The 25786-nt window shown below is 49.3% G+C and overlaps 1 protein-coding gene across 1 annotated transcript; it reads right to left on the bottom strand.

The window, feature by feature from the left end:
• Positions 1-1076: 1076 nt before the first annotated feature.
• On the bottom strand, positions 1077-25786 carry LOC110485325 (monocarboxylate transporter 7). The gene is given in 7 exon segments (XM_036939565.1): positions 1077-1234; positions 1237-1293; positions 14806-15750; positions 16151-16279; positions 17164-17307; positions 20737-20999; positions 25340-25786. Coding segments are annotated over 6 exon segments (1680 nt in total). The 5' UTR covers positions 20984-20999; positions 25340-25786.

Genomic DNA, 25786 nt, shown 5'->3' with positions numbered 1-25786 from the left:
GAGAGGTCATGTCATGGATATAACTGAAGAGAGAGGTCATGTCATGGTTATAACTATGAACAGAGAGGTCATATCATGGTTATAACTATGAACAGAGAGGTCATGTCATGGATATACTGAAGAGAGAGGTCATGTCATGGTTATAACTATGAACAGAGAGGTCATGTCATGGTTATAACTATGAACAGAGGTCATATCATGGTTATAACTATGAACAGAGGGGTCATATCATGGTTATAACTATGAACCCGAGAGGTCATGTCAGTTATAACTATGAACCCGAGAGGTCATGTCATGGTTATAACTATGAACAGAGGTCATGTCATGGATATAACTGAAGAGATGTCATATCATGGTTATAACTATGAACAGAGGGGTCATATCATGGTTATAACTATTAACCCGAGAGGTCATATCATGGTTATAACTATGAACAGAGAGGTCATATCATGGTTATAACTATAACCAGAGAGGTCATATCATGGTTATAACTATTAAAGAGGGGTCATATCATGGTTATAACTATTAACCCGAGAGGTCATATCATGGTTATAACTATGGAGAGATGTCATATCATGGTTATAACTATGAACAGAGGTCATATCATGGTTATATCAACTACTGACAGAGTGGTAATCATGTTAAAAGCCTGTGTCTCAGCCATGCATGGAGTTTGGTTGACTCTGATGAGGAGAGAAACTTGGTCAATAGGAATGCACCTAAGACAGTTGTTCACTGCAATGCAAGTGTATGTGAATGACATCTGAGAGGGTGAACAGGTCAAAGCTGTGTTTGTTGTGTGTGTGTGTGTGTGTGTGTGTGTGTGTGTGTGTGTGTGTGTGTGTGTGTGTGTGTGTGTGTATACATTCTGTACCACAGAGGTGATTGTCCAGCACTCAGTCTCTCAGTAGCATGTTGACAGTGTGTGTGTGTGTGTATACATTCTGTACCACAGAGGTGTTTGTCCAGCACTCAGTCTCTCAGTAGCATGTTGACAGCGTGTGTGTTCTCTTATTTGCTAGATGGTTGAGTGTTTGTCCATTTAGCCGGACTGGTCTCCTCAACCAGATCAACATCTAGATAATCTGTTGATCCACTGTCCTGAGAAACCTTCTCCTCCTCCTCTCCTCCTCCTCCTCTCCTCCTTCCTCCTCCTGTTTTCTCGTCTTCCCGCGGTGGCAGAGGCCAGACTTGGCAGGCCCCACCATGGCGAGGAAGATGGCGCCCAGGCCATTCCCACAGCACAGGAGTAGAAGGCTGAGCCATAGTTCTGGGTCTTGTCCACCAACAGGCCTGGGGAGAAAACACAGGAGGCAACGTCAGAGATCTGCCAAGACCCTTGAAGATCATCAGGTTGGTGCAGCAGCAATCAAAACCTTCTAGATGGGTTCAAAAGAGGATTACAGACAGACAATGAAAGGATTCACAAGAAAGATATTCAGAGAGGGAGTAACGAAGAGAGGGAGAGACGGAGAGAGGAGAGATGGAGAGAGGGAAAGACGGAGAGAGGAGAGATGGAGAGAGAGGGAAAGACGGAGAGAGGGAGAGACGGAGAGAGGGAAAGACGGAGAGAGGGAGAGATGGAGAGAGGGAAAAGACGGAGAGAGGGAAAGACGGAGAGTAGGGAGGAGACGGAGAGAGGGAGAGACGGAGAGGGAAAGACGGAGAGAGGGAAGAGATGGAGAGAGGAAGACAGAGAGAGGGAGATATGGAGAGAGGGAAAGACAGAGAGGGAGAGATGGAGAGAGGGAAAGACAGAGAGAGGGAGAGATGGAGAGAGGGAAAGACAGAGAGGGAGAGATGGAGAGAGGCAAAGACAGAGAGGGAGAGCGAGAGAGTAACAAACGAGAGGGAGAGAGATAGATGGAGAGGGAGTAATGAAGAGAGGGAGTAACGGAGAGAGGGAGAGATGGAGAGAGGGAGTAACGGAGAGATGGAGTAACAGAGAGAGGGAGAGAAGAAGAAAGGGAGAGAGGAAGTAACAGGGAGAGGGAGTAACGGAGAGAGGGAGAGAAGAAGAAAGGGAGAGAGGGAGTAACGGAGAGAGGGAGAGAAGAAGAAAGGGAGAGAGGGGAGTGAGGGAGTACGGAGCAGAGAGAGAGGGAGTAACGAGAGAGGGGAGAGAGGGAGTAACGGAGAGAGGGAGAGGAGGGAGTAACAGAGAGGGAGAGAGAGAGGGGAGGGAGAGAAGAAGAAAGGAGAGAGGGAGTAACAGAGAGAGGGAGAGAAGAAGAAAGGGAGAGAGGGAGTAGCGGAGAGAGGGGAGTAACAGAGAGAGGGAGAGAGGGAGTAACAGAGAGAGGGAGAGAAGAAGAAAGGGAGAGAGGAAGTAACGGAGAGAGAGGGAGAGAAGAAGAAAGGGAGAGAGGGAGTAACAGAGAGAGGGAGAGAAGAAGGAAAGGAGAGAGAGGGAGTAACAGAGAGAGGGAGAGTAACAGAGAGAGGGAGAGAGAGAAGAAGAAAGGAGAGAGAGGGAGTAACAGAGAGAGGGAGAGAAGAAGAAAGGGAGAGAGGGAGTAACGGAGAGAGGGAGAGAAGAAGAAAGGGAGAGAGGGAGTAACAGAGAGAGTAACAGAGAGAGGGAGAGAGAAGAAGAAAACGGAGAGAGGGAGTAACGGAGAGAGGACGAGAAGAAGAAAGGGAGAGAGGGAGTAACGGAGAGAGAGGGAGAGAAGAAGAAAGGGAGAGAGGGAGTAACAGAGAGAGGGAGAGAAGAAGAAAGGGAGAGAGGGAGTAACAGAGAGAGGGAGAGGAGAGAGGGAGAAAGGGAGAGAGAGGAGTAACAGAGAGAGGGAGAGAGGGAGAGAAGAAGAAGAAAGGGAGAGAGGGAGTAACGGAGAGAGGGGAGGGAGAAGAAGAAAGGGAGAGAGGGAGTAACAGAGAGAGGGAGAGAAGAAGAAAAGGGAGAGAGGGAGTAACAGAGAGAGGGAGAGAGGGAGAAAGGGAGAGAGGGAGTAACGGAGAGAGAGGGAGAGAAGAAGAAAGGGAGAGAGGGAGTACAGAGAGAGGGAGAGAAGAAGAAAGGGAGAGAGGGAGTAACAGAGAGAGGGAGAGAGGGAGAAGGGAGAGAGGGGAAAGAGAAGAAGAAAGGGAGAGAGGGAGTAAGGAGTAACGGAGAGAGAGGGAGAGAGAAGAAAGGGAGAGAGGAGAGTAACAGAGAGAGGGAGAGAAGAAGAAAGGGAGAGAGGGAGTAACAGAGAGAGGAGGAGAGAGGGAGAAAGGGAGAGAGGGAGTAACAGAGAGAGGGGAGAGAGAGGGAGAGAAGAAGAAAGGGAGAGAGGGAGTAACAGAGAGAGGGAGAGAAGAAGAAAGGGAGAGAGGGAGTAACGGAGAGAGGAGTAACAGAGAGAGGGGGAGAGAGGGAGTAACAGAGAGAGGGAGAGAAGAAGAAAGGGAGAGAGGGAGTAACAGAGAGAGGGAGAGAGAAGAAGAAAGGGAGAGAGGAGAGTAACAGAGAGAGAGGGAGTAACAGAGAGAGGAGAGAGGAGAGGGAACAGAGAGAGGGAGAGAAGAAGAAAGGGAGAGAGGGAGTAACGGAGAGAGGGAGAGAAGAAGAAAGGGAGAGAGAGGGAGTAACGAGAGAGAGAGAGAGAGAAGAAGAAAGGGAGAGAGGGAGTAACAGAGAGAGGAGAGAAGAAGAAAGGGAGAGAGGAGAGGGAGAGTAGAAAGGGAGAGAGGGAGTAACAGAGAGAGGGAGAGAAGAAGAAAGGGAGAGAGGGAGTAACAGAGAGAGAGGGAGTAAACAGAGAGAGGGAGAGAGGGAGTAACAGAGAGAGGGAGAGAAGAAGAAAGGGAGAGAGGGAGTAACGGAGAGAGAGGAGAGAAGAAGAAAGGGAGAGAGGGAGTAACAGAGAGAGAGGGAGTAACAGAGAGAAGAGAGAGGGAGAGAGGAGTAACAGAGAGAGGGAGAGAGGGAGTAACGGAGAGAGGGAGAGAGAGAGGAGTAACGACGGAGAGAGGGAGAGAAGAAGAAAGGGAGAGAGGGAGTAACAGAGAGAGGGGAGTAACAGAGAGAGGGAGAGAGGGAGTAACGGAGAGAGGGAGAGAAGAAGAAAAAGGAGAGAGGGAGTAACGAGAGAGGGAGAAGTAACAGAGAGAGGGAGTAACAGAGAGAGAGGAGAGAAGAAGAAAGGGAGAGAGAGGGAGTAACAGAGAGAGGGAGAGAAGAAGAAAGGGAGAGAGGGAGTAACAGAGAGAGGGAGAGAGGGAGTAACGGAGAGAGGGAGAGAGAAGAAAGGGAGAGAGGGAGTAACGGAGAGAGGGAGTAACAGAGAGAGGGAGAGAGGGAGTAACAGAGAGAGGGAGAGAAGAAGAAAGGGAGAGAGGGAGTAACGGAGAGAGGGAGAGTAACAGAGAGAGGGAGTAACAGAGAGAGGGAGAGAAGAAGAAGAAAGGGAGAGAGGGAGTAACGGAGAGAGGGAGAGAGGGAGTAACGGAGAGAGAGGGAGAAGAAGAAGAAAGGAGAGAGAAGAAAGGAGAGAGAGGAGAGAGGGAGTAAAGAGAGAGAGGAGGAGTAACAGAGAGAGGGAGTAACAGAGAGAGGAGAGAGAAGAAGAAAGGGAGAGAGGGAGTAACAGAGAGAGGGAGTAACAGAGAGAGGGAGAGAGGGAGTAACGGAGAGAGGGGAGAGAAGAAGAAATGGAGAGAGGGAGTAACAGAGAGAGGGAGTAACAGAGAGAGGGAGAGAAGAAGAAAGGGAGAGAGGGAGTAACAGAGAGAGGGAGAGAAGAGAAGGGAGAGAGGGAGTAACAGAGAGAGAGAGAGAGGGAGTAACAGAGAGAGGGAAGTAACAGAGAGAGAGAGAGAGGGAGGTAACAGAGAGAGAGAGAGAGGGAGTAACAGAGAGAGGGAGAGAGGGAGAGAAGAAGAAAGGGAGAGAGGGAGTAACAGAGAGAGGGAGAGAAGAAGAAAGGGAGAGAGAGGAGAGTAACAGAGAGAGGGAGAGAAGAAGAAAGGGAGAGAGGGAGTAACAGAGAGAGGGAGAGAAGAAGAAATGGAGAGAGGGAGTAACAGAGAGAGGGAGAGAGAAGAAGAAAGGAGAGAGGGAGTAACAGAGAGAGGGAGAGAAGAAGAAGAGAGAGAGGGAGTAACAGAGAGAGGGGAGTAACAGAGAGAGGGAGAGAGGGAGTAACGGAGAGAGGGAGAGAAGAAGAAATGGAGAGAGGGAGTAACAGAGAGAGGGGGAGAGAAGAAGAAAGGGGAGAGAGGAGTAACGGAGAGAGGGAGAGAAGAAGAGAGGGAGAGAGGGAGTAACAGAGAGAGGGAGGAGAGAAGAAGAAAGGGAGAGAGGAGAGTAACAGAGAGAGGGAGAGAAGAAGAAAGGGAGAGAGGAGTAACAGAGAGAGGGAGTAACAGAGAGAGGGAGAGAGGGAGTAACGGAGAGAGGGAGAGAAGAAGAAATGGAGAGAGGGAGTAACAGAGAGAGGGAGAGAAGAAGAAAGGGAGAGAGGGAGTAACAGAGAGAGGAGAGAAGAAGAAAGGGAGAGAGGAGTAACAGAGAGAGGGAGTAGAGTAACAGAGAGAGGGGAGAGGGAGTAACGGAGAGAAGAAGAAATGAGAGAGAGGGAGAGTAACAGAGAGAGGGAGTAACAGAGAGAGGAGAGAGGGAGGGAGTAAACGGAGAGAGAGGGAGTAACAGAGAGAGGGAGAGAAGAAGAAATGGAGAGAGGGAGTAACAGAAGAGAGGAGAGGAGAGTAACAGAGAGAGGGAGAGAGGGAGAGAAGAAGAAAGGGAGAGAGGGAGAGTAACAGAGAGAGGGAGTAACAGAGAGAGGGAGAGAGGGAGTAACGCGAGAGAGAGAGGGGTAACAGAGAGAGGAGGAGTAACAGAGAGAGGGAGAGAGGGAGTAACGGAGAGAGGGAGAGAAGAAGAAATGAGAATGGAGAGAGGAGAGTAACAGAGAGAGGGAGAGAGGGAGAGAAGAAGAAAGGGAGAGAGGGAGTAACAGAGAGAGGGAGAGAAGAAGAAAGGGAGAGAGGGAGTAACAGAGAGAGGAGAGAGTAACAGAGAGAGGGAGAGAAGAAGAAGAGGGAGAGAGGGAGTAACAGAGAGAGGAGAGTAACAGAGAGAGGGAGAGAAGAAGAAAGAAAAGGGAGAGAGGGAGTAACGGAGAGAGGGAGTAACAGAGAGAGGGAGAGAAGAAGAAAGGGAGAGAGGGAGTAACGGAGAGAGAGAGAGAGAGAAGAAAGGGAGAGAGGGAGTAAGAGAGAGAGGAAGAGAGGGAGAAGGGAGAGAAGAGAAAGGGAGAGAGGGAGTAACGGAGAGAGAGGAGAGAGTAACAGAGAGAGAGGAGTAACAGAGAGAGGAGAGAGGAGTAACGGAGAGAGGGAGAGAAGAAGAAAAGAGAGAGAGAGGGAGTAACGGAGAGAGAGAGAGAGAAGAAGAAAGGGAGAGAGGGAGTAACAGAGAGAGAGGGAGAGAAGAAGAAAGGGAGAGAGGGAGTAACGGAGAGAGAGAGAGAGAGAAGAAGAAAGGGAGAGAGGGAGTAACAGAGAGAGAGGAGAGAGAAGAAGAAAGGGAGAGAGGGAGTAACGGAGAGAGAGGGAGTAACAGAGAGAGGGAGAGTAACAGAGAGAGAGAGAGAGGGAGTAACAGAGAGAGGGAGAGAGGGAGAGAAGAAGAAAGGGAGAGAGGGAGTAACAGAGAGAGGGAGAGAAGAAGAAAGGGAGAGAGGGAGTAACAGAGAGAGGGAGAGAAGAAGAAAGGGAGAGAGGGAGTAACAGAGAGAGGGAGAGAAGAAGAAATGGAGAGAGAGGAGTAACAGAGAGAGGGAGAGAAGAAGAAAGGGAGAGAGAGGGAGTAACAGAGAGAGGGAGAGAAGAAGAAAGGGAGAGAGGGAGTAACAGAGAGAGGGAGTAACAGAGAGAGGGAGAGAGGGAGTAACGGAGAGAGGGAGAGAAGAAGAAATGGAGAGAGGGAGTAACAGAGAGAGGGAGAGAAGAAGAAAAGGGAGAGAGGGGAGTAACAGAGAGAGGGAGTAACGGAGAGAGGGAGAGAGGGAGTAACGGAGAGAGGGAGAGAAGAAGAAAGGGAGAGAGAGGGAGTAACGGAGAGAGGAGGGAGTAACAGAGAGAGGGAGAGAGGGAGTAACAGAGAGAGGGAGAGAGGGAGTAACGGAGAGAGGGAGAGAAGAAGAAAGGGAGATTGGGAGTAACGGAGAGAGGGAGTAACAGAGAGAGGGAGTAACAGAGAGAGGGAGAGAAGAAGAAAGGGAGAGAGAGAGGGAGTAACAGAGAGAGGGAGAGAAGAGAAAGGGAGAGAGGGAGTAACAGAGAGAGGGAGAGAGGGAGTAACGGAGAGAGAGAGAAGAAGAAAGGGAGAGAGGGAGTAACGGAGAGAGGGAGTAACAGAGAGAGGGAGAGAGGGAGTAACAGAGAGAGAGGAGAGAAGAAGAAAGGGAGAGAGGGAGTAACGGAGAGAGGGAGTAACAGAGAGAGGGAGTAACAGAGAGAGGGAGAGAAGAAGAAAGGGAGAGAGGGGAGTAACGGAGAGAGGGGAGTAACAGAGAGAGGGAGAGTAACAGAGAGAGGGAGAGAAGAAGAAAGGGAGAGAGGGAGTAACAGAGAGAGGGAGTAACAGAGAGAGGGAGAGAGGGAGTAACGGAGAGAGGGAGAGAAGAAGAAATGGAGAGAGGGGAGTAACAGAGAGAGGGAGTAACAGAGAGAGGGAGAGAAGAAGAAAGGGAGAGAGGGAGTAACAGAGAGAGGGAGAGAAGAAGAAAGGGAGAGAGGGAGTAACAGAGAGAGAGAGAGAGGGAGTAACAGAGAGAGGGAGAGAGGGAGTAACAGAGAGAGAGAGAGAGGGAGTAAGAGAGAGGGAGAGAGTAACAGAGAGAGGGAGAGGAGGGAGAGAGAGAAGAAAAGGAGGAGAGAGGGAGTAACAGAGAGAGGAGAGAAGAAGAAAGGGAGAGAGGGAGTAACAGAGAGAGGGAGAGAAGAAGAAAGGGAGAGAGGGAGTAACAGAGAGAGGGAGAAGAAGAGAAATGGAGAGAGGGAGTAACAGAGAGAGGGAGAGAAGAAGAAAGGGAGAGAGGGAGTAACAGAGAGAGGAGAGAGGAGAGAGAGAGAAGAAAGGGAGAGAGGGAGTAACAGAGAGAGGGAGAGAAGAAGAAAGGGAGAGAGGGAGTAACAGAGAGAGAGAGAGAGGGAGTAACAGAGAGAGGGAGAGAGGGAGAGAAGAAGAAAGGGAGAGAGGGAGTAACAGAGAGAGGGAGAGAAGAAGAAAGGGAGAGAGGGAGTAACAGAGAGAGGGAGAGAAGAAGAAAGGGGAGAGGGAGTAACAGAGAGAGGAGAGAGAGAAGAAGAAGAAATGGAGAGAGGGAGTAACAGAGAGAGGGAGAGAAGAAGAAAGGGAGAGAGGGAGTAACAGAGAGAGGGAGAGAAGAAGAAAGGGAGAGAGGAGTAACAGAGAGAGGGAGTAACAGAGAGAGGGAGAGAGGGAGTAACGGAGAGAGGGAGAGAGAGAAGAAGAAATGGAGAGAGGAGTAACAGAGAGAGAGAGAGAGGGAGAGAAGAAGAAAGGGAGAGAGGGAGTAACGGAGAGAGGGAGAGAAGAAGAAAGGGAGAGAGGGAGTAACAGAGAGAGGGAGAGAAGAAGAAAGGGAGAGAGGGAGTAACAGAGAGAGGGAGAGAAGAAGAAAGGGAGAGAGGGAGTAACAGAGAGAGGGAGTAACAGAGAGAGGGAGAGAGGGAGTAACGGAGAGAGGGAGAGAGAAGAAGAAATGGAGAGAGGGAGTAACAGAGAGAGGAGAGAAGAAGAAAGGGAGAGAGAGGGAGTAACAGAGAGAGGGAGAGAAGAAGAAAGGGAGAGAGGGAGTAGTAACAGAGAGAGGGAGTAACAGAGAGAGGGAGAGAGGGAGTAACGGAGAGAAGAAGAAATGAGAGAGAGGGAGTAACAGAGAGAGGGAGTAACAGAGAGAGGGAGAGAGGGAGTAACGGAGAGAGAGGGAGTAACAGAGAGAGGGAGAGAAGAAGAAATGGAGAGAGGGAGTAACAGAGAGAGGGAGTAACAGAGAGAGGGAGAGAGAGGAGAGAAGAAGAAAGGGAGAGAGGAGAGTAACAGAGAGAGGGAGAGTAACAGAGAGAGAGGAGAGAGGGAGTAACGGAGAGAGAGGAGTAACAGAGAGAGGGAGAGAGGGAGTAACGGAGAGAGGGAGAGAAGAAGAAATGGAGAGAGGGAGTAACAGAGAGAGGGAGAGAGGGAGAGAGAAGAAAGGGAGAGAGGGAGTAACAGAGAGAGGGAGAGAAGAAGAAAGGGAGAGAGGGAGTAACAGAGAGAGGGAGTAACAGAGAGAGGGAGAGAAGAAGAAAGGGGAGAGGGAGTAACAGAGAGAGGGAGTAACAGAGAGAGGGAGAGAAGAAGAAAGGGAGAGAGGGAGTAACGGAGGAGAGAGGAGTAACAGAGAGAGGGAGAGAAGAAGAAAGGGAGAGAGGAGTAACGGAGAGAGAGAGAGAGAAGAAGAAAGGGAGAGAGGGAGTAACAGAGAGAGAGGGAGAGAAGAAGAAAGGGAGAGAGGGAGTAACGGAGAGAGAGGGAGTAACAGAGAGAGGAGAGTAACAGAGAGAGGAGAGAGGGAGTAACGGAGAGAGGGAGAGAAGAAGAAAGGAGAGAGAGGGAGTAACGGAGAGAGAGAGAGAGAAGAAGAAAGGGAGAGAGAGGGAGTAACAGAGAGAGAGGGAGAGAAGAAGAAAGGAGAGAGGGAGTAACGGAGAGAGAGGGAGTAACAGAGAGAGGAGTAACAGAGAGAGAGAGAGAGAGAGGGAGTAACAGAGAGAGGAGAGAGGGAGAGAAGAAGAAAGGGAGAGAGGAGAGGAGTAACAGAGAGGGAGAGAAGAAGAAAGGGAGAGAGGAGTAACAGAGAGAGGGAGAGAAGAAGAAAGGGAGAGAGGGGAGTAACAGAGAGAGAGAGAGAAGAGAGAAGAAGAAATGGAGAGAGGGAGTAACAGAGAGAGAGGAGAGAGAAGAAGAAAGGGAGAGAGGGAGTAACAGAGAGAGGAGAGAAGAAGAAAGGAGAGAGAGGGAGTAACAGAGAGAGGGAGTAACAGAGAGAGGGAGAGAGGGAGTAACGGAGAGAGGGAGAGAAGAAGAAGAAATGGAGAGAGGGGTAACAGAGAGAGGGAGAGAAGAAGAAAGGGAGAGAGGGAGTAACGGAGAGAGGAGAGAGAGAGAAGAAGAAGGGAGAGAGGGAGTAACAGAGAGAGGGAGAGAAGAAGAAAGGGAGAGAGGGAGTAACAGAGAGAGGGAGAGAAGAAGAAAGGGAGAGAGGGAGTAACAGAGAGAGGGAGTAACAGAGAGAGGGAGAGAGGGAGTAACGGAGAGAGGGAGAGAAGAAGAAATGGAGAGAGGGAGTAACAGAGAGAGGGAGAGAAGAAGAAAGAGAAGGGGAGAACAGAGAGAGAGGAGTAACAGAGAGAGGGAGAGAAGAAGGGAGAGAGGAGTAACAGAGAGAGGGAGTAACAGAGAGAGGGAGAGAGGGAGTAACGGAGAGAGGGAGAGAAGAAGAAATGGAGAGAGGGAGTAACAGAGAGGGAGGGAGTAACAGAGAGAGGGAGAGAGGGAGAGAAGAAGAAAGGGAGAGAGGGAGTAACAGAGAGAGGGAGTAACAGAGAGAGGGAGAGAGGGAGTAACGGAGAGAGAGGGAGTAACAGAGAGAGGAGAGTAACAGAGAGAGGGAGAGAGGGAGTAACGGAGAGAGGGAGAGAAGAAGAAATGGAGAGAGGGAGTAACGGAGAGAGAGGGAGTAACAGAGAGAGGGAGAGAGGGAGTAACGGAGAGAGGGAGAGAAGAAGAAATGGAGAGAGGGAGTAACAGAGAGAGGGAGAGAGGGAGAGAAGAAGAAAGGGAGAGAGGGAGTAACAGAGAGAGGGAGAGAAGAAGAAAGGAGAGAGAGGGAGTAGCGAAGAGAGGGAGTAACAGAGAGAGGGAGAGAGGGAGTAACGGAGAGAGGGAGAGAAGAAGAAATGGAGAGAGGGAGTAACAGAGAGAGGGAGAGAGGGAGAGAAGAAGAAAGGGAGAGAGGGGAGTAACAGAGAGAGGAGAGAAGAAGAAAGGGAGAGAGGGAGTAACAGAGAGAGGGAGTAACAGAGAGAGGGAGAGAAGAAGAAAGGGAGAGAGGGAGTAACAGAGAGAGGGAGTAACAGAGAGAGGGAGAGAAGAAGAAAGGGAGAGAGGGAGTAACGGAGAGAGGGAGTAACAGAGAGAGGGAGTAACAGAGAGAGGGAGAGAAGAAGAAAGGAGAGAGGGAGTAACGGAGAGAGAGAGAGAGAAGAAGAAAGGGAGAGAGGGAGTAACAGAGAGAGAGGGAGAGAAGAAGAAAGGGAGAGAGGAGTAACGGAGAGAGAGGGAGTAACAGAGAGAGAGAGAGGGAGTAACAGAGAGAGAGAGAGAGGGAGTAACGGAGAGAGGGAGAGAAGAAGAAAGGGAGAGAGAGGGAGTAACGGAGAGAGAGAGAGAGAGAAGAAGAAAGGGAGAGAGGGGAGTAACAGAGAGAGAGGGAGAGAAGAAGAAAGGGAGAGAGGGAGTAACGGAGAGAGAGAGAGAGAAGAAGAAAGGGAGAGAGGGAGTAACAGAGAGAGAGGGAGAGAAGAAGAAAGGGAGAGAGGGAGTAACGGAGAGAGAGGGAGTAACAGAGAGAGGGAGTAACAGAGAGAGAGAGAGGGAGAGAGGAGGAGTAACGGAGAGAGGGAGAGAGGGAGAGATGGAGAGAGGGAGTAACGGAGAGAGGGAGTAACAGAGAGAGGGAGAGAAGAAGAAATGGAGAGAGGGAGTAACGGAGAGAGAGGGAGTAACAGAGAGAGGGAGTAACAGAGAGAGGGAGAGAGGGAGTAACGGAGAGAGGGAGAGAAGAAGAAATGGAGAGAGGGAGTAACAGAGAGAGGGAGTAACAGAGAGAGGGAGAGAGGGAGTAACAGAGAGAGGGAGAGAGGGAGTAACGGAGAGAGGGAGAGAAGAAGAAATGGAGAGAGGGAGTAACAGAGAGAGAGAGAGAGGGAGAGAAGAAGAAAGGGAGAGAGGGAGTAACAGAGAGAGGGAGTAACAGAGAGAGGGAGAGAGGGAGTAACGGAGAGAGGGAGTAACGGAGAGAGGGGAGTAACAGAGAGAGGGAGAGAAGAAGAAATGGAGAGAGGGAGTAACGGAGAGAGAGAGGAGAGTAACAGAGAGAGGGAGTAACAGAGAGAGGGAGAGAGGGAGTAACGGAGAGAGAGAGGAGAGAAGAAGAAATGGAGAGAGGGAGTAACAGAGAGAGGGAGTAACAGAGAGAGGGAGAGAGGGAGTAACGGAGAGAGGGAGAGAAGAAGAAATGGAGAGAGGGAGTAACAGAGAGAGGGAGTAACAGAGAGAGGGAGAGAGGGAGTAACGGAGAGAGGGAGAGAGAAGAAGAAATGGAGAGAGGGAGAGAGTAACAGAGAGAGGGAGTAACAGAGAGAGGGAGAGAGGGAGTAACAGAGAGAGGGAGAGAGGGAGTAACGGAGAGAGGGAGAGAAGAAGAAATGGAGAGAGGAGTAACAGAGAGAGGGAGAGAGGGAGTAACAGAGAGAGGGGAGAGAAGAAGAAATGGAGAGAGGGAGTAAAAGACAGAGAGGAGAGGAGTAACAGAGAGAGGGAGTAACAGAGAGAGGGAGAGAGGGAGTAACGGAGAGAGGGAGAGAAGAAGAAATGGAGAGAGGAGTAACAGAGAGAGAGAGAGAGAAGAAGAAAGGGAGAGAGGGAGTAACAGAGAGAGAGGGATGAGAAGAAGAAAGGGAGAGAGGGAGTAACGGAGAGAGAGGGAGAGAAGAAGAAAGGGAGAGAGGGAGTAACAGAGAGAGGGAGTAACAGAGAGAGGGAGAGAGGGAGTAACGGAGAGAGGGAGAGGAAGAAGAAATGGAGAGAGGGAGTAACAGAGAGAGGGAGTAACAGAGAGAGGGAGAGAGGGAGTAACGGAGAGAGGGAGAGAAGAAGAAATGGAGAGAGAGGAGTAACAGAGAGAGGGAGTAACAGAGAGAGGGAGAGAGGGAGTAACAGAGAGAGGGAGAGAGGGAGTAACGGAGAGAGGGAGAGAAGAAGAAATGGAGAGAGGGAGTAACAGAGAGAGGGAGAGAGGGAGTAACAGAGAGAGGGAGAGAAGAAGAAATGGAGAGAGGGAGTAACAGAGAGAGGGAGTAACAGAGAGAGGGAGAGAGGAGTAACAGATGAGAGGGAGAGAGGGAGTAACGGAGAGAGGGAGAGAAGAAGAAATGGAGAGAGGGAGTAACAGAGAGAGAGAGAGAGAAGAAGGAAAGGAGAGAGGGAGTAACAGAGAGAGAGGGAGAGAAGAAGAAAGGGACGAGAGGGAGTAACGGAGAGAGAGGGAGAGAAGAAGAAAGGGAGAGAGGAGTAACGGAGAGAGAGGAGAGAAGAAGAAAGGGAGAGAGGGAGTAACAGAGAGAGGGAGAGAAGAAGAAAGGGAGAGAGGGAGTAACAGAGAGAAGAGAGAGAAGAAGAAAGGGAGAGAGGGAGTAACAGAGAGAGGGAGAGAGGGAGTAACGGAGAGAGGGAGAGAAGAAGAAAGGGAGAGAGGGAGTAACGGAGAGAGGGAGTAACAGAGAGAGGGAGAGAGGGAGTAACAGAGAGAGGGAGAGAGGGAAGTAACGGAGAGAGGAGAGAAGAAGAAAGGGAGAGAGGGAGTAACAGAGAGAGGGAGTAACAGAGAGAGGGAGAGAGGGAGTAACGGAGAGAGGGAGTAACAGAGAGAGGGAGTAACAGAGAGAGGGAGTAACAGAGAGAGGGAGTAACAGAGAGAGGGAGTAACAGAGAGAGGGAGAGAAGAAGAAAGGGAGAGAGGGAGTAACAGAGAGGAGGGAGAGAAGAAGAAAGGGAGAGAGGGAGTAACAGAGAGAGGGAGAGAAGAAGAAAGGGAGAGAGGGAGTAACAGAGAGAGGGAGAGAAGAAGAAAGGGAGAGAGGGAGTAACAGAGAGAGGGAGTAACAGAGAGAGGGAGTAACAGAGAGAGGGAGAGAAGAAGAAAGGGAGAGAGGGAGTAACAGAGAGAGGGAGAGAAGAAGAAAGGGAGAGAGGGAGTAACGGAGAGAGGGAGAGAAGAAGAAAGGGAGAGAGGGAGTAACAGAGAGAGGGAGTAACAGAGAGAGGGAGAGAGGGAGTAACAGAGAGAGGGAGAGAGGGAGTAACGGAGAGAGGGAGAGAGGGAGTAACAGAGAGAGGGAGTAACAGAGAGGGAGAGAGAGGGAGTAACAGAGAGAGGGAGTAACGGAGAGAGGGAGAGAGGGAGTAACAGAGAGAGGGAGTAACAGAGAGAGGGAGAGAGGGAGTAACAGAGAGAGGGAGTAACGGAGAGAGGGAGAGAGGGAGTAACAGAGAGAGGGAGTAACAGAGAGAGGGAGAGAGGGAGTAACAGAGAGAGGGAGAGAGGGAGTAACAGAGAGAGGGAGTAACAGAGAGAGGGAGAGAGGGAGTAACAGAGAGAGGGAGTAACGGAGAGAGGGAGAGAGGGAGTAACAGAGAGAGGGAGTAACAGAGAGAGGGAGAGAGGGAGTAACAGAGAGAGGGAGAGAAGAAGAAAGGGAGAGAGGGAGTAACGGAGAGAGGGAGTAACAGAGAGAGGGAGAGAAGAAGAAAGGGAGAGAGGGAGTAACAGAGAGAGGGAGTAACAGAGAGAGGGAGAGAGGGAGTAACAGAGAGAGGGAGAGAAGAAGAAAGGGAGAGAGGGAGTAACGGAGAGAGGGAGTAACAGAGAGAGGGAGAGAAGAAGAAAGGGAGAGAGGGAGTAACGGAGAGAGAGAGAGAGAGAGAAGACTAAGATCCAGACAGAGTTAACTAGAGTCTCTTACCCCCCAGTGGTGGTCCTGCCAACCCAGCAAAGCTCTGGATACACACATAGACCCCCACGGACGAGGGCATCCTGTCTATGCCCACCACGTCGTCCTCCGCCAGCATGGGGATGTGTGTAGAGCCCACGGTGCCCATCAGGAAGCCATAGAGGCAGCAGCAGGCTGCCAGGCCCCAGAACTCAGTCACCTGGGTGAAGGCAAGCAGCACCAGACACAGCAGAACTACACATCCCAGAAGCACCTGGGTCTTACGCATCCGCACCTTGTTTAAAATGACCCCGATGGACAGGCGCCCGCAGACCTCGGACACCGCCATTACAGAGAGCATGTAGGCCGCCTTCTCTGGGTGGACGCCGCGGCTCTTACTGAGCTCTATGATGTAGAGCGACGGGGCGAAGAACCCCAGCGTGGCGAAGAGACCGAACAGAGAGTAGCAGATGAACGCTCCATCTTTCAACACAGAAAAGTCTAGAAGTTTAGGTCTGGAGGGTTGGACAAGGGGACCCACCTCACCCTGCTCTTTCTCCCCAGCCTCCAGCTGATTCAGTGGGGTTCCAAGGCCTGCCTGTCCCCCCTGGTTCTTCTCCCCCTGGTTCTTCTCCCCCTGGTCCTCCATGAGGGCCCGGGTCTCTGAGGGGTCCTGTGCGGCTGTGGAGGCCCGGAGGTCAGCACTGGAGGCGGACAGAGAGGTGACCCCAGAATCCCCCGAGTCCTCAGACTCCCCCGAGCTAACGTTGGTCTCGGTGTCCTCATTCTCCAGCTCGTAGACCGTCTGCAGCTTAACGGACAGCTTCTCCTTATTGGACACCTCCCCTGACACTTCCTGGTCAGGTCGGATGATGATTGGTCGAAGCAGAGCGCCGCAGCCAATCACGGAGGCCTGCATGAGACCGATGACAATGAGGCAGTGGCGCCAGCCGATGATCTCCTTCAAGGCCATGAAGGCTGCAGAGGAGGAGAGGAGATGAATGACTGTTAGAAACATTTAAAAGTCCTGTTTCTTTACCTTCCTCCACAATGTTTCAGGTATTATTTATAGAACAGTATCAGTCACTATATCTGCCTTTTGAGATTCATTAGTCTGTGTATGAAATGCCACCCTATTCCCTATATAGCACCCTACACCCTATGGGCCCTGGTCAAATGTAGTGAACTATGTAGGGAATAGGGTATCATTGGACCCTGGACCAAAGTAGTGCACTATGTAGGGAATAGGGTATCATTGGGCCCTGGACCAAAGTAGTGCACTATGTAGGGAATAGGGTATCATTGGGCCCTGGACCAAAGTAGTGCACTATATAGGGAATAGGGTGCAATTTGGGACACACATGAAACCGTAATGTACCTGGTGCGAAGACAAACATGGCAAAGGACTCCCCTGAGGAGGCCAGAGCGGTGACCAGGGACCTCCTCCTGCTGAAGTACTGGGACAGGATGGTGATGGTGGGCAGGAAGGTCAGGCAGTACCCCAGACCTGGACACATTACAAAACCACAAACACCTGTTATTGTATATACACGCAATCTGGAAAATCACATGAAGCAACATGAAACCAAACCACATGAAAACACGGATTACAGGAAGTAGGACAGGAAGTACCTTTTGTCATCAAGATCATGTCACATAACGTTTACAACGTGAATACAGTCACTGTGTAAAATGCTGCTGACGGTTTCACGTTTCAGTCCCATGTCTCAGATATATATATACACACATCATTGGTCCAGCAGAGGGACACACAGAGGGGTGTGACAGCCACGGGCACTGCGGCAAGGTCAGGGGTCAGAGGTCAGAGGTCAGGGTTGACAGGTCACCCTGATGTCAAGAGGTCAGGGTCGATAGGTCACCTCGGGCTTGTCGTGGTGGTGACTGCTGAAAGAGGACGTAGTTAAAGAACAAAGACAAGAAGAGAGAAGACAGAGGTTGTTAAGTTAAGCTGCTGTCTGTTTTAAAGGAAGGTGAAGAGTTATTTAGTGGGACAGCTAGCAGTGCTTCGTTCTGTAAAAGAAAAGTTATTTGGATCAGATCTGAAAGGAAATATTGGTTTATTTTGGACAATTTTGGGGAATTGTTATTTTTCTGTTGTGTAAATCTGTCCTACAGACTCAAGATGGGGGGAGTTTAGGCCTCAATGACACGTTTCATTCGTATCTTTCGATCTGAACTGAATACAGCTTTGACAGTGGGGAGTTTTTACCCCACAAACACAGGCCGGGTCTGGAAGAGACAGACATCGATCAGTCAGCCTCATGCACTGCTAGGAGTCCCTTGTTTCATTCAGATCTTTTCAGATCTTTGTGTGTGTGTGTGTGTGTGTGTGTGTGTGTGTGTGTGTGTATAAAGTAGTTAGATCGTTACCTGAGACGATGCCGATAGTGACGTACATCTCGTTGATGGAGGAGACGAAAGCAGAGCTGATGGTACCCAGACTGACCAGAAAACCCCCCAACATCACTACGGGACGGTACCCAAACCGGTTACTGAGCACCGAGGACAGAGGGGCTGGAGGGGGAGAGAGAGAGTGGGGGGGGGGAAAGAGAAGGGGGGAAGAAAAGAGAGGGGGGGAAGAGGAGAGAGGGGGGGAAGAGTAGAGAGGGAGAGAGAGGGGGGGGGAAGAGGAGAGAGAGGGGGAAGGGGGGGGAGAGGAGAGAGAGGGGGAAGAGGGGAGAGAGGGGGGGGAAGAGGGGAGAGGGGAGAGGGGGAAGAGGAGAGAGGGGGAAGAGGAGAGAGAGGGGAAGAGGAGGGAGAGGGAGGGAGAGGAGAGAGAGGGGGAAGAGGAGAGAGGGGGGGAAGGGGAGAGAGATGGGGAAGAGGAGGGAGAGGAGAGAGAGGGAAGAGGAGAGAGGGGGGAAGGGGAGAGAGATGGGGAAGAGGAGGGAGAGGGAGGGAGAGGAGAGAGAGGGGGAAGAGGAGAGAGGGGGAGAGAGAGGAGAGAGGGGCAAGAGGAGAGAGGGGGAAGGGGAGAGGGGGAAGAGGAGAGAGGAGAGAGAGGGGGAAGAGGAGAGAGAGGGAGAAGAGGAGAGCGAGGAGAGAGAGGGAGAAGAGGAGAGCGAGGAGAGAGAGGGGGAAGAGGAGAGAGGAGAGAGAGGGGGAAGAGGAGAGAGAGGGAGAAGAGGAGAGAGAGGGAGAGAGGGAGAGAGGGGGAAGGATGAGAGAGGAGGAGAGAGGACTGTTAGTTTTACTATAGACATGTTTTTAATTTACCTTTTACACTATTTAATGAAGTCGTTGATTGACACAGTTCAGTGAGTAGGACAGATTCTGTGTCTAAATACTGTTCACACAGATTTACTGGCCCATAAAGCCTCTTATACGAGTGCTGATCTAGGATCAGGACCCCTGTCCATAAAAATCTGATACATTATGATCTAAAAGGCAAAACTATTCCTAGATCAGCACTGCTACTCTGATCTTAGACCTGTGAAGGTGATGATTAAAACTTCCTAAGGCTAGGGGGCAGTATTTTGATGTCCGGATGAAAAGCGTGCCCAAAGTAAACTGCCTGTTACTCAGGCCCACTAGGATATGCATGTAATTGGTAGATTTGGATAGAAAACAGACTAAAGTTTCTAAAACTGTTAAAATGATGTCTGTGAGTATAACATAACTGATTTGGCAGGCGAAACCCTGAGGACAAACCATCCAGGGAATATTTTTTTGAGGTCATAGGATTTTCCAATGGTTTTCTATGGGAAACCTGCTTGCAGTTCCTATGGCTTCCACTAGATGTCACCAGTCTTTAGAAATTGGTCAATGTTTTTCTTTTGAGAAATGAAGAAGTAGTGTTATTCATTCCATGTGTCACTCTGAAGGTCCCCCTACTATTTTGTTGCGCTCCCGTCTTATTTTCCTTCGGTATTGGAAACAGATTATCCCGTCTTAAATTTTATCGATTATTTACATTTTAGGATACCTGAGGTTGGATTAGGAATGTTGCTTGAAATGTTTGGACTGAGGTTACAGGTAACTAATTAGATACTTTGTAGTCATGTTGGGCGAGATGAAACCGGTGTATTTCTGAATCAAACGCGCCAAATAAATTGACATTTTGGGGATATAAAGAAGGAATTTATCGAACAAAACGACCATTCATTGTGTCACTGTGGGGATTGCAAAAAGAAGATTTTCAAAGGTAAGGTACTCATTATTTCTTACTTTTGTGTCGCACCTGCCTGGTTGAAAAATAATTTAGTTTAGTTTAGTTTAGTTTGTATGCGGGGGCGCTGTCCTCAGGTAATCCCATGGTTTGCTTTCACCGTAAAGCCTTTTTGAAATCTGACACAGCGGATGGATTAACAAGAAGTTAAGCTTTATTTTGATGTATTACACTTATATTTTCGTGAATGTTGAATATTGATATTTCTGGAGTTTGTATTTGGCGCTCTGCAATTTCACCGGATGTTGTCAAATCGATCCCACTAAAGGGATTGGCACTTTAAGAGATTCTTACGAGGTTTTAAGAGGCTCTCCCTGGACCACCTGTGAAGCTGAGGATGATTAAGATGCTCTGTCTGACCCACCTGTGATTATGACGACTAAGAGGCTCTCTGACCACCTGTGATTATGATGACTAAGAGGCTCTCTGAACCACCTGTGAAGCTGAGGATGACTAAGATGCTCTGTCTGACCCACCTGTGATTATGATGACTAAGAGGCTCTCTGAACCACCTGTGAAGCTGAGGATGATTAAGATGATCTGTCTGACCCACCTGTGATTATGATGACTAAGAGGCTCTCTGAACCACCTGTGATTATGATGACTAAGAGGCTCTCTGAACCACCTGTGAAGCTGAGGATGATTAAGATGATCTGTCTGACCCACCTGTGATTATGACGACTAAGAGGCTCTCTGACCCACCTGTGATTATGATGATTAAGAGGCTCTCTGACCCACCTGTGATTATGACGACTAAGAGGCTCTCTGAACCACCTGTGATTATGAGGCTCTCTGAACCACCTGTGATTATGAGGCTCTCTGACCCACCTGTGATTATGAGGCTCTCAGACCCACCTGTGATTATGACGACTAAGAGGCTCTCTGACCCACCTGTGATTATGACGACTAAGAGGCTCTCTGACCCACCTGTGATTATGATGACTAAGAGGCTCTCTGACCCACCTGTGATTATGACGACTAAGAGGCTCTGTCTGAACCACCTGTGATTATGAGGCTCTCTGACCCACCTGTGATTATGAGGCTCTCAGACCCACCTGTGATTATGATGACTAAGAGGCTCTCTGACCCACCTGTGATTATGACGACTAAGAGGCTCTCTGACCCACCTGTGATTATGACGACTAAGAGGCTCTCTGACCCACCTGTGATTGATGACTAAGAGGCTCTCTGACCCACCTGTGATTATGACGACTAAGAGGCTCTCTGACCCACCTGTGATTATGACGACTAAGAGGCTCTCTGACCCACCTGTGATTATGACGACTAAGAGGCTCTCTGACCCACCTGTGATAATGACGACTAAGAGGCTCTCTGACCCACCTGTGATTATGATGACTAAGAGGCTCTCTGACCCACCTGTGATTATGACGACTAAGAGGCTCTCTGACCCACCTGTGATTATGACGACTAAGAGACTCTCTGACTCACCTGTGATTATGACGACTAAGAGGCTCTCTGACCCACCTGTGATTATGACGACTAAGAGGCTCTGTCTGACCCACCTGTGATTATGATGACTAAGAGGCTCTCTGACCCACCTGTGATTATGACGACTAAGAGGCTCTCTGACCCACCTGTGATTATGACGACTAAGAGGCTCTCTGACCCACCTGTGATTATGATGACTAAGAGGCTCTCTGACCCACCTGTGATTATGATGACTAAGAGGCTCTCTGACCCACCTGTGATTATGACGACTAAGAGGCTCTCTGACTCACCTGTGATTATGATGACTAAGAGGCTCTCTGACCCACCTGTGAATGTGAGGATGAAGACACAGATTGCGATGACCCAGGATACTCTGCTGTTGCTCTCCCCAAACTCTGTCATGAGGTCCTCGAGGAACACCCCCAGAGACTTGATGGTCCCGTAGGTAAACACCTCAACGAAGAAGAAGGCCACGGCCACCGCCCAGCCCCAGCCCCCGTCTGGCACCGCCTCGTACACACATGGACCCCCGCACCCCCCGGACCCCCGCACCGCTGACTTTAACCCCCGCATGGCTGGGTCTGAGCACCTGGGAGAGAGGGACAGAGAGTCAACTTTTAAAGTTTTAAAGTTTTTCCAAGTGTAGTCGAGTGCTGTGATGAAACTGGCTTTCGTTGAGGACCGCCACAGGAAAGGAAGACCCAGAGTTACCTCTGCTGCAGAGGATAAGTTCATTAGAGTTACCAGCCTCAGAATTCGGCAATTAACTGCACCTCAGAAAACATCAAGTGTTCAGAGGAGACTGTGTGAATCAGGCCTTCATGGTCCAATTGCTGAAAAGAAGAATCTAAAATCTATTATGATGTGCTTAACACTGTTTTGGTTACCACATGATTCCATATGTGTTCTTTCATAGATTTGATGTCTTCACTGTTATTCTACAATGTAGAAAATAGTGTGTGTGTGCTGTATGTATACTGAGTGTACAAAACATTAAGAACACCTGTCTGTCCATGACACACTGACCAGGTGAAAGATATGATCCCTTATTGATGTCACTTGTTAAATCCACTTCAATCAGTGTAGATGAAGGGGAGGAGACCTGGTTAAAGATGAAGGGGAGGAGACCTGGTTAAACTCAATATTAGGAAGGTGTTCTTAATGTTTTGTACACTCGGTGTATGTATCCACTTAGAGGGAAAGAGACAGAGATACTGGCATGCAGGCATACACACACACACACACACACACACACACACACACACACACACCACACACACACACACACACACACACACACATACACACACACACAATAACCATAGCCTCCAGACCTGGCACATATAAAGGAACACAGCCAGAGGAAAGACACACGAGAGCATATAGTGGGCTGGTGAGACTTAAGGGCGTTCTCATAACATCTTTTGTTTGCTTAAGTTTGAATCAGAGTTCAGATATGAGCCTTAAGTTTCACCCCCACCATCCCCACTCTCGTTCTCTCTATAAATGTTTATCTCTCTCTGTTCTGGTCTTCTCTTGTTCCATCTGATTCTGAACTGAAAACAAAACAAAGATTATATAATCTACCAGCTGATCCAGCTGGTGTCTTAATACTACTATAGCTCTATCCAAAATATAGACTGTTTTATATGGGGCTGGTTCATAGACTGACTGTTTTATATGGGGCTGGTTCATAGACTGACTGTTTTATATGGGGCTGGTTCATAGACTGACTGTTTTATATGGGGCTGGTTCATAGACTGACTGTTTTATATGGGGCTGGTTCATAGACTGACTGTTTTATATGGGGCTGGTTCATAGACTGACTGTTTTGTATGGGGCTGGTTCATAGACTGACTGTTTTATATGGGGCTGGTCCGTAGACTGACTGTTTTATATGGGGCTGGTTCATAGACTGACTGTTTTATATGGGGCTGGTTCATAGACTGACTGTTTTATATGGGGCTGGTTCATAGACTGACTGTTTTATATGGGGCTGGTTCATAGACTGACTGTTTTATATGGGGCTGGTTCATAGACTGACTGTTTTATATGGGGCTGGTTCATAGACTGACTGTTTTATATGGGGCTGGTTCATAGACTGACTGTTTTATATGGGGCTGGTTCATAGACTGACTGTTTTGTATGGGGCTGGTTCATAGACTGACTGTTTTATATGGGGCTGGTTCATAGACTGACTGTTTTATATGGGGCTGGTTCATAGACTGACTGTTTTATATGGGGCTGGTTCATAGACTGACTGTTTTATATGGGGCTGGTTCATAGACTGACTGTTTTATATGGGGCTGGTTCATAGACTGACTGTTTTATATGGGGCTGGTTCATAGACTGACTGTTTTATATGGGGCTGGTTCATAGACTGACTGTTTTATATGGGGCTGGTTCATAGACTGACTGTTTCATATGGGGCTGGTTCATAGACTGACTGTTTTATATGTTATTATCGTGTGCGTGTGTGTGTGTGTGTGTGTGTGTATCACAGAGCTGAGAAACTCTGTTTATGTGTGATCTCCCCTGTTATCTCAACTGCATGATAATAACATGTATTTAGATTAGGAGGAAAATCCACTATTGTAATCTATAGCAGACCAATCTGTAGCTATAGTTACAGGATCCACACGCATGAAAAATACATGTTTCTGGATCATAAATACCAATATGGCTGAAACCGGTCCGTGTGGAAGGCAAGCCCTTCCTAATTCAAACCCCTGTCTCCTCTACCATGTTCCTTGGGCTGCTAACAGGTGGTGGCCCACGTTCCCACTGAGCTGAAACAACTGCACTTGATACGATGTAACAACGTTGACGTAACAACGTTATACACCGTCACTATAGCAACTTTGTATCCGCTCTCGTTCATCTCTGAACAGTGAACTTGGACTTCTCTACGGGCACATAGTGCAGTGCAGGGCAGACTGTAGTCTACTGGCTGGAAGGATGGTGTCAACCCCAGCAACAGGACAGTACAGTGCAGGACAGACTGTAGTCTACTGGCTGGAAGGATGGTGTCAACCCCAGCAACAGGACCTGATCTGACCTGCGGCTCGTCTTTTCAGCATTGCAGAGATCTAGCTCGGTCCTGAGTGTGACACCGTACTCTCTTTGGTGACACACTGTGCCAACGTGTTACTGCAAGACCCCAACTAACTCCTGAGAGAATTTGAGATTTCTACATGGTTTCTCTACTAGCCTAGGCCAGGGGTTTTCAAACTTCTCTTACCCACGGACCCCCTCCCAGGCAAACTGGCGACCCAGACCCAGGGACCCCCTCCCAGGCAAACTGGCGACCCAGGGACCCCCTCCCAGGTAAACTGGTGACCCAGACCCAGGGACCCCCTCCCAGGTAAACTGGTGACCCAGGGACCCCCTCCCAGGTAAACTGGTGACCCAGACCCAGGGACCCCCTCCCAGGCAAACTGGTGACCCAGACCCAGGGACCCCCTCCCAGGTAAACTGGCGACCCAGACCCAGGGACCCCCTCCCAGACCCAGGGACCCCCTCCCAGGTAAACTGGCGACCCAGACCCAGGGACCCCCTCCCAGGTAAACTGGTGACCCAGACCCAGGGACCCCCTCCCAGGTAAACTGGTGACCCAGACCCAGGGACCCCCTCCCAGGTAAACTGGTGACCCAGATCCAGGGACCCCCTCCCAGGTAAACTGGCGACCCAGACCCAGGGACCCCCTCCCAGGTAAACTGGTGACCCAGACCCAGGGACCCCCTCCCCCTCCCAGACCCAGGGACCCCCTCCCCCTCCCAGACCCAGGGACCCCCTCCCAGACCCAGGGACCCCCTCCCCCTCCCAGACCCAGGGACCCCCTCCCAGACCCAGGGACCCCCATCATATGTTAGCAACAAAAAAATGATTCACATCTTGTCATCAGGTGAATTATAATGGCAAGTAGAAGTACTCAACATTTTAAAATGAATAAATTTGGTCTATAGTTTCATTATTTTGAACCCCCCACAGTTCATTGGAAGAGGAAGAGTTAACTCGAACATAGTCTATTGGGTAGAAAGGTGTCTCGGTCGGCGTAGAGAAAATGTTGTAGTTTTAAAGATCATTTTCTGCAATTCTATGCATGTTGCCATGGCAAATGCCAATGGGCATGTGACCTGACTGCCCAGTTTATGGGATGTTTGATTCTCCCTGACTCTCTAGCTTTTATTCGATTGTTAGTTCTCAAAGATAGTATATTATTTATTTATTTATAATATATATATATATAAACATATGTATAGGTCAATATCTTTTCTGCATGTTTTCTATCTGGTTTAAGTCGTTTTAAGTTTGACACAAACTTTTTTTTTCATCCCGAAATTGACCAACCCACCTAAGAGTTTTCTATACAGAAAAAAACCCTGTAATTAGCTCCAATTAGTGTAATTTCCTCAAAATATTAAAGGTTAGTTCGAGATTTTGACAATGCAGCCCTTTAACTACCTCCCCAGAGTCAGATGAACAGTAACAGCTAGCACGCTAAATGTTCCTGAAGTCTTCCAGTCATTGTGCTAAAGCTAGTTAGCGTTGTCTCAGTTAGCATTGGCTCATAAAACCACCTCTAACTCCCTTCATACTAGACGCAAAGACATACAAATGGTATCCACTGTGGTATTCTGTTGCAGCTAGCGATATTCATAAAGTAATTATTTAACACCTACCAAAATCTCCCAAAATATATATATTTTTAAAAACATAGCGGAAGCCCTGCAGTACCTCCGCGGACCCGTAGGGGGTCGCGGACCCCAGTTTGAAACCCCTTAGGCTACTACTGGTAAGGCATCCCTAAGCAACGCCCTGGCCTCGGAGCTCCACTAAGCAGTGAGCATCACAGCTCGCTTGGCAGCTGAGTGAGTTGTTCACATAGGGTGGGTGAGTGAGTTCACTGTTGAAATATAACATACTTACCAACAGAGCGACGATCAGTCTAGTCGGAAAAGTGATCGACACAGAATAGTCGACTGTCGAATATAACGAACAGGTTTTAATGGTCAAATGAGCAGCTAGTTTATCGGTATGTTATTTCTATGTTCTCCCTATAACGGTAGTCGACCAGCTCTGTCTCTTCCGCTTCCGATCAGACGAATCGATGTTCTGGACTAAAGCAACCTCGTTTTAAGCATGATGTAAAAAAAAATGTCTTGTCCGATCCACAAGGAGAATCATAGCTTATTATGTTACCCTGGTTACTGTATCTGTCCTCTCTTTCTTGAATGCCTAAAACACATCTGTGTCTTCTGTTAAAGTAAATCAACCGTTTCCTTATTTCCTTACTGTTCCGTCGGCTCTTTATAGCCCACCGGCTCGAGCCGGTCTTCAAGCGGGGGCGCGCAAATACTGCTGTAGCCTTTTTCT

The sequence above is a fragment of the Oncorhynchus mykiss genome, chromosome 12 (assembly GCF_013265735.2).
Source record: "Oncorhynchus mykiss isolate Arlee chromosome 12, USDA_OmykA_1.1, whole genome shotgun sequence".
Lineage (NCBI taxonomy): Eukaryota > Metazoa > Chordata > Actinopteri > Salmoniformes > Salmonidae > Oncorhynchus > Oncorhynchus mykiss.
This window is presented reverse-complemented; position numbering and strand designations above follow the sequence as displayed.